Below are 8660 nucleotides of genomic sequence, written 5' to 3'. Positions count from 1 at the left end.
TGAAAACTGTTTAGTGGCTTCTTTGCATTTACATGGAATCAATTCTTTCAGGCTGAGAAGCGCCTGGGAAAGTTAGCGGCTCCGCTGACTGAGTCCCTCATCTGCCGTTTTCATCTTTGTATCCTGTCACCTCGTTAGCAGGCGATCAATAAACGTCCCATAAATGAATGGTGCGTTGAGCAAAATGGATAGATATATAACACATGTACAGGTTTGGATTGGTGCTGCCCAACAGAAGTATAAAGCGAGTCAAATATGGAATTTTCTCTTAGGTAGATTAGGAGGTGGCTCAGCTGTTAAGGAGCTGTTGTCCCAGAGGACAGGGTTTGGTTCTGAGCATTCATGTCAGGTAGCTCACAACTCTAACTCCAGGGGATCTGTCACCCTCTTCTGGCTTCCATGGGGCACATGGGGCGTGCACACACATTTTAAAAATCTTTTAAGAGGAAGAAAATTAAACAGAATCGTCTCAAGACTTTGTTACTGAAATACATCACAAACAGTCTTCACTGTTTTCAAATCATGTATTTTATTTATTTAATTTTACCTTAATGGATTCTTTGTGGACTTTACATCACGTATTCTGACCCTACTCATCTCCCTGTCCCCTCACATCTGCCTTCTGCTCTTGCAGCCTCCCCCCAAAAAAAACCAAATTTAAAAGAAAAACAAAACAAAACAAAGAACAAAAACAAAAGCAACAACAAAGAAAAAGAAGAATCTTGTGGAAACTGTAGTGTGGCCCAGTGATCATAGTACACCCTTTAGTCTGTTTGTCTTTACGTGTAAGTGTTCAGTGCTAAGAGCCATTGGTCTGGTTCAAGGCCTCTGGCTACCTCTAGACCACCAGTAAGGGGCGCTCACTGGGGCGCCTCTCGGATACCCTGTTGTTGACCTGTGTCATGGAGATCCTGCTGTTTTGGGTCTGTAAGTTCGTCCCCTTTCCCTTGTTCCACCGTTTCTTGGTTTGGTTGGTTGGGCCGGTTCGGCCTTGTTTTTGGGCTTGGTTGGTCAGCTCGCTGGCTTGCAATCATCCTTACCACCTGATGAGCTCTCCAGCACTGCCTAGGCTAGCTCACCCAATGCAGTCTAGAGCAAGGAGCAGGGCCAGTTCGCCTGCTCTCTTCCCTCAGATTTGGGTCCCCCTCACTCATATCTCCAGGGCCAGCTCTACTGTTTTGCCCTGGCAAGGTGTAGGGCCCTCTCTCCTGTAGGGGGCATTCAAGGGAGGCAGTGTGGAGTCAATGCTCCTGTTTTCATGCCCTCAGAGCTGGCTCACCTGCACCCCAACAATAGGGTCAGCTCTACTATGCTGCCCAGAAAGGAAGCAGAGGCTGCTTTCTCAGGCTGCAGCCAGTGAGGGTCAGGGCTAGCTCTTCTACTCTTGTGCCTCCAAGGCTGGCTCTCTCTCACCTGCCACAGGTGGTAATGGGTAAGGCGGGGGAGGGCACTTTTCCCTCATCCATGCCACCACATGGCAGATGAGGGCTGACAGGGTCAACTCTGCTGCTCCTATACCCTCAGGAATGGCTCACCTGTTCTTCGACCACAGGGTCAGCTCTAGTGTACTTCCCAGCGAGGTACATTGGTGAGGGGTGGGGTCATCTTTCCTGAGTGTGTGTGTGGGGGCGGTGAGCTCTCCCCTTAGCCGTAGGGTCACCTCTCCTATTGCAATATCCAGGGAAGGGCAGGATGAACCATCAGGCCATTGAAGGGTTGGGCTAGCTCAGCACAGCATGGTTCCAATGAACCCCTGTGCTAATATGGGCCATGGACATCACCACAGACCCCAGCTGCAGCAGGACCACGGACCCAGACATGGCCCTCGACAGAAGCTCAGGCCCAGAGGCCACCATGATCCCTAAGATCAGCATGGCGCTGACAGTAGCATGGCCCTTGGGGCATCAATATGATCCCAGGTGGCTGGCCTGACCCCTGACATATGCAGAGCCCTTGGGGGCAAGTGGAGCCATGGACACCACCCCAGCCCCGGCCCCCATAGGGCCACGGAACCAGACACGGCCCTAGACAGCAGCTTGTACCCGGAAGTCTCTGTGTGCCCCATGTGGCAGCACCCGCCATCCAGGTCAGCATGGCCCCGGGGGTGGCACAGTTCTGAGACACTGACATGGTCTGAGGTATCCGACCAGACCCTGGTCCTCCACATGGCTCTTGGTGACAACAGAAACCCTGGGTGTCAACTCAGACCTTGGCTACTGTAAGGCCACAGACCCATACACAGCCTTCTGCAGCAGTCCTGGGCTGGATGACACCATGCCTCTAAGTGAGTGTGGCAAGTCACTCAGATCAGGATGTCCCTGGTGACAGCATGGCCCTTGGACCCCCTCATAGTCACTGGCTGTGACCCAGAGACCCCAGGCAATGTGGGCCATGGACGTCAATACAGACCCTGGCTGTGGTAGGACACAGACCTAGTCATGGTCCTAGGGCAGCAGCCTGGGCCTGGATATCACCGTGGTCCTGGGCCTGGATATCACCATGGTCCCAGGTGGCAGTGCAGGCCATCTGGACTGGCATGGCCCCCAAACCAGCGTGACCCTCAGATACCAACATGGCCCCAGGTGGCAACCTTGATCCCTGACATCAGCACAGTCTTCAGTGGTCTCAGGAGCCACAGATATCAACACAGACCCTGGATGAGGCAAGCTTATAGACCCAGACATGGCCCTCCTCTGCAGCAGGTCTGGACAATACCATGACCCCAGTTGACAGCACTGGCCAACTAGATCAGCCTGGAACTGGTAACAGTGCAACCCTTGAACACCAACAAGGTCACATGTTGTGACCCAGACCCTGGGCCTCCATGTGGGCCCTGGCAACAACATGGGCCAGGAACATTAACACAGACCCTGGCTGCAGCAGAACCACAGACCCAGACATGGTCCTCGGCAGTAGCCCAGGTTGTCACTCTGGCTCCCGGTGGCCAGGTAGGCCACGCAGATTGGTATGGCCCCCAAGGCAGCATGGCCCTTGGACACTGGCCCCACCACAGGTCTCTGTACAACTCCCAGTGACACTGGAACCGTAGACATAAACACAGGCCTCTTGTCTGCTTGAGGGCCTCAGATCAATACCTGGCCCTTGGTCATAGCCCAGGCCCGGGCATCTCCCTGGACTTGGGTGGCCAGCTGGCCATTCACATTTGCCTGTTTCTCACCACCCTCACCTCTCCAGATCTGCCTCTCTTCCCAGCCCATGAACCGTTCCACGTCTCCCTCTCTTCCACCTCCCTGCCTTGTACTTTTTCACCATAATGGTGCCCAAGTGTCCAGCGTCAGGGCTCACGGTTGGATCATAGGTGGCGCTTGGTTGAATACTGCCCATCCCAGCCACAAGGGATGGCACAGATCTTTCCCATGGTCAGGCCTAGAGACCTTGGGTGATACTTGTTAAGATGGTACCTGATTGTGTGGTGCTAGAGGCACCAGCGAGGCTCCTGGTTGATTGTGACCCCTGCAGACCCAGAAATCTTTGGGGTTGGGGCACCATCTGTGTCCATCGCCGATTCTACAGTAATCACTTTAAAATAAGATTCATTAATTTTATTGTTTTATGGGTATGAGTATTTTGTCTGTATATGCATGGTGTGTGTGTGCCTGGTGCCCTTGGAAATCTGAAAAGGGTATTGTGTCCCCTGGGACACTAACTCCTGTCCTCTGTAAGAGCAACAAGTACTCTTCCTGCTGAGTCAACTCTCCAGCAACGCTTTTGAGTCATATAAAATTGAGATTGTTTTTGAGATAGGGTCTCATGTAGAACAAGGTGTCCTCAAACTAGATATATCGTGGAGGATGACCTTGAACTCCTGATCTTCCAGGGTCAACCTGCCCAGTGCTGAGATCACAGGCAAGACCACCAGACCCAGCTCCGGAACGGAACTCAGTACTTCCTTAATGTTAAACTGACTGCCTACAGAGCTATAGCCCTAGCCCCCAAGCTGAGATTCTTTCTCTCCCATTTTAAATCTAGTGTGTGTTTCATGTCTCAGTTGGGACCGACCACATTTCAAAAGCAACAGGCAGCCACAGATGGCTAGCGGTTACCTCTTCGGAGAGGTCCTCCACCGACACCAGGCATCTCCTTACTGCTTTACCAGCTTTCAGAAAATATTTAAACTTTATCTGCTTGTACGCAGTGTCAGCATCTATGTATAACGTGTGTGTGTTAGTGCAGATCCGTACATGAGGAGGCCAGAGAATAGCTTTCCGGACTTGATTCTCTCTTTCCGCCATCGGTTCCAGAGACCAAACGCAGGTAGGGGCCTTTTACCCCCTGAGTCGTCACTGCTGCCTCCTTGCTAGGTTTTTTTGAGTCAGGGTGTCATGTAGCCGGGGCTAGCCTCCAACTCCTTTGTACCCGACGCTGGTCTTGACCTCTGGTTCTTCCAACCTCCACCTCCCAGGTGCTGCCATTACAGGCCTGTGTTACTACTTTCCCGGTTTGTAATCTTTGCAGCCCTCCCGGGTATCTGCATCAGACCCAGGAGCCTGGAAGGCTGGGGCGTCTGAGGCCCAGCCTCGTAAGGCCCGGCCCCCCAACAGCTCACAAGCTCCAGTGGCGGTCGTGGCGGGGAGGAGCCTGCAGGCCCCGGGCTGGCGGGAACGCGCGGCGCGATCTCCGCGGACCATGGCGGACCTCACGGTGTGCGCGTTCCTCACCAAGGTGCTGTGTGCTCACGGCGGCCGCATGTTCCTGCAGGACCTGCGCGGCCACGTGGAGCTGTCGGAGGCGAAGCTGCGGGCGGTGCTGCGGCGCGCGGGCCCCGAGCGCTTCCTGCTGCAGGAGGTGGAGCTGCGCGACGGCCCGTGGGACCCGGAGGCCGAGGTGGCGGTGGGCGCGGGCTCGGGCTCGGGCGGCGGCGCCACGGCTTGCAGGGTGGTGGCCGTGTCCTCCGCCCGCCTCTGCGCCCGCTATCAACGCGGGGAGTGCCAGGCTTGCGACCAGTTGCACTTGTGTCGCCGTCACATGCTGGGCAAGTGCCCCCACCGCGACTGCTGGTGAGGGGTGGAGTCCTCAGTCCCCACTGGGGCGGTGGGTGCGGGCGCCCTCCGGATGCTGCTGGGCTAGCCGCGGGCGGGAGGGGACAAAGGCCTTCGGCGCAGGCTGCTCCTGTGCTTCTCTTTGTCGGGTGTGATATGGAAGGTCCTCTTCACTGAGGTTTATTAGTCACCTCCTCCAAAAAAATTTGCTTTCCCTACCTACCCCCAGCATGCTAGGATGCAACGCAGCAACAACCAAGTTAAACCCGTTGTTGCGACTTTTGAATTCACTTATGTCAAGAGCCACATTGAGGGACATCTGAGGGCAAAGAATTGGACCACCAGCCCCTTGCCTCTTCTTGGCCTGGGCTTCTGACTGCTCTGAACTCTCTAGGTCTACCTGCGCTCTGTCCCATGATATCCACACACCTATCAACATCCAAGTCATGAAAAACCGTGGACTTTTTGGCCTCAATGAAGGGCAGCTTCGAATTCTACTTTTGCAGAATGACCCCTGCCTTTTCCCAGAGGTGAGTCCCTGAGAAGCCGCCATCCTACCCCCAACCGCGGTAACGCTTTCTCTCACTGATCTTTCTATTCCTCCGATGTTTGTTTTGCTTGTTGAGATAGGATCTTACATAGCCCAGATGGCAGTGAACTTTGTTTTTAGCTGGTGCTGCTCTTCTGCTAATTCACCTCCCAAGTGCTGAGTTTATAGGCAGTCACCTCCCATCACCACTTTAGATGTTAATTTTAATTGTTTTGATGCTCTTTGATTTGGTTCCAGACATGTAAAAAGTACCCCTTTAATTGCTGTCATGGTAAAATTAACACATTTGTGGAGCTGGAGAGATGACTCAGTGGTTAAGAGCACTGGCAGCTCTTCCAGAGGATCCCAGTTCAATTCCCAGCACCCACAACTGTCTGTAACTCCAGTTCCAGGGGATCCCAGCCCCTTCACACAGACATACATGCAGACAAAACACATTGCACATGAAATAAAAATAAATAAATAGAAATGAACACGTTTGTTTCTATTTATGTGAGGAATTCGTTAACAAAATAATAGGGCTGGAGAGATGGCTCAGTGGTTAAGAGCATTGCCTGTTCTTCCAAAGGTCCTGAGTTCAATTCCCAGCAACCACATGGTGACTCACAACCATCTGTAAGGAGGTCTGGTGCCCTCTTCTGGCCTGCAGACATACACACAGACAGAATATTGTATACATAATAAATAAATATTAAAATAATAATAATCTCAAATGAAAAATTTTGAAGCTACCAATAAAAGGTTTTTAATCTGGCATGATCATTCTATCACAGACATTCCTCTCGGGCAGGAATGTTGGACAAACACATAGCTCCAAGATGTCCCCTTCTACAGCCTGAGACATTCTTTGACGGACCTTGGCTTAGATGAAATCAGATCCCTGGTGTCAATGCAGAAAGGAATTTTAGGGAGAGCTCATTCGAGTAGGGTTTATTAATAAACTTTAAAAATTTGATGTATTTGTTGGGATGGTGATGGCACGCGCCTTTAATACCAGTACCTTGTAGGCAGAGGCAGGTGGGTTTCTGAGCTCGAGGCCAGCCTGGTCTACAAAGCAAGTTCCAGGACAGCCAGGACTACCAAGAGAAACCCTGTCTTTAATATCTGCCGCTGCCTCCACAAAAAAAGCAAGAAGGCTAAAAGGTAGGTGAGCATGATGGCGTAAGCCTGTAATTCTCCAGAGGCTGAGGTGGAAGGTGTGAGCATGGAGGGCCAGCCTGTGCTACATAGCAAGCGTCTGACTTGAAAACAAAGCAAACCGAAAAACAAACCCAAGCCAAGATAAAACAAAGGTAAATTGTGGCAAGGATGTTACGAACTTTCATACATTGTTGGTAGGAATGTAAATTAGCATAAACATTGTACATCCTAGTATGGAGATTCCCTAAAAAACAAGAATGGGATAGGCTTGGTGATTTACTCTTGTAATCCTGGCATTCAGCTAAGGCAAAGGGATAACCACAGACCTTGTCTCAGAACAAACCAAACCAAAACACAAGGGCCAGAGACAGCTCAGCATCTAAAGTGCTTGCCTAGCATGGGTAAAGTCCCGAGTTCAATCCCCAGCACCACATAAAAACCAGGTCTGGAGCCGCTTCTGATCCTCCTGCCCCTGGCTCCCTAACATGATTGCAGGGATGGGCCAGCACGCAGTGCTGGGGATCAAACCCAGGACTCTAGACAAGCTCTCTACCAACCCCTGTGTTGGGCAGTTTACCTGTTCTTTCTGTTGTTGTTGTTGTTTTGAGACAGGGTTTCTCTGTATAACAGCCCTGGACATCCTGGAACTAGCTCTTGTAGTAGACCAGGCTGACCTTGAACTCACAGAGATCCTCCTGCCTCTGTCTCCCAAGTGCTGAAATTAAAGGTGTGCACCACCACCACCCAGCTGGACAGTTTACCTGTAATTTTGGCTCCAGAGCATCTGATGCCTTTGGCCTCCATGAGCTCTTGTGCTCACTTGCGTGTACACAGACTCACACATATACACAGTTGTTTAAAAAAGTAGTGGCAATTATTTTCTTAAATGCCAAACCTCTCCACTGATGCAAATAATCCCAATCAAACCATATTAAACTGAATTAATAGATGCCCATGTTTAATAGATGACCTTACTCCTGGGTGACTCCCCGAGAAAACATGGAGGGGAAAGAGAGAGAAGGAAAAACCACACAGAACCCGGAGACCACATCTTCATTCTCTGGGGGGCAGTTTAAATAGCCTGTGGGAGTGGTCCTGACCTTCCCTGGGGAGGGGTCACCATTTGGCGGGCTTTCTTGAAGGTGGAGTTTGGACTGAGACAACTCCCAGGGGAGGGAGCTTATGCCAGGAAGTAGGATGAAGCCCCCAGTCACACAGTCCGGACTTTTTGTATACAGGGGTGTTAGGGAGCTGGGTGTGGTGGGGTAGCCTGCAGTCATCATGCTAGGGCAGAGGGGACAGGAGAACCTGGGGCTGAGCAGCCATCCTATCCGAATCAGTGAGCCCCAAGTTCCATGAGAGACCCTGTCTCAAAATATAGAGGGTGATTAGAGAAAGTCACCCAGTGTTGACCTGTAGCCTCCACATGCGTGAGTACACACAACGCACCCCTCCCCCAAAGATGCCATCAAACTTCTAATGTAGCTAAAGAAGTTCTAGTTTATTCGTGTAAGGATAATAGTGAAATCTCACATCTCAAACATGACCTCATTCCTGCCTCAGGTCTGTTTGCTGTACAACAAAGGTGGTGATGTCCTTTATGGCTACTGCAACCTCAAGGATAAATGCAACAAGTTTCACGTCTGCAAAAACTTTGTCCGGAGCGAATGCACACTGAAGACCTGCAAGCGGTCCCACCAACTCATTCACGCTGCCACCCTGAAGTTGTTAGAGGATCAGGAACTGAGTGCTTCAAGTGTCGTGAATTTCCAGATAATCTCTGACTACAAACACGCGAAGCTGCACAAGATGCTTGAAGATAAAGGTAGGCAGAGAACCGTCAGCGGGGAGGTGCGCTAAGGCGGGCAGAGAACCATCAGGGAGGAGGTGCGCTAAGGTAGGCAGAGCACCGTCAGGGAGGAGGTGCTCTAAGGCGGGCAGGGAACCGAAAGGGAGGAGGCGGGCAGAGA

The 8660-nt window shown here is 51.7% G+C and overlaps 1 protein-coding gene across 1 annotated transcript in view; it reads left to right on the top strand.

Moving 5' to 3' along the window:
* The first annotated feature begins 3021 nt into the window (after nt 1-3021).
* Nucleotides 3022-8660, top strand: part of Zc3hav1l (zinc finger CCCH-type containing, antiviral 1 like) — an 8473-nt gene continuing 2834 nt past the window's right edge. Inside the window, exons 1-3 of the mRNA XM_005365838.2 lie at nt 3022-5018; nt 5395-5530; nt 8254-8515. Coding sequence (XP_005365895.1) covers nt 4648-5018; nt 5395-5530; nt 8254-8515 — 769 coding nt within the window. The 5' untranslated portion in view covers nt 3022-4647. The remainder of the gene's footprint in view (nt 5019-5394; nt 5531-8253; nt 8516-8660) is intronic.

Source organism: Microtus ochrogaster, unplaced genomic scaffold, assembly GCF_000317375.1.
Source record: "Microtus ochrogaster isolate Prairie Vole_2 unplaced genomic scaffold, MicOch1.0 UNK4, whole genome shotgun sequence".
Lineage (NCBI taxonomy): Eukaryota > Metazoa > Chordata > Mammalia > Rodentia > Cricetidae > Microtus > Microtus ochrogaster.
This window is presented reverse-complemented; position numbering and strand designations above follow the sequence as displayed.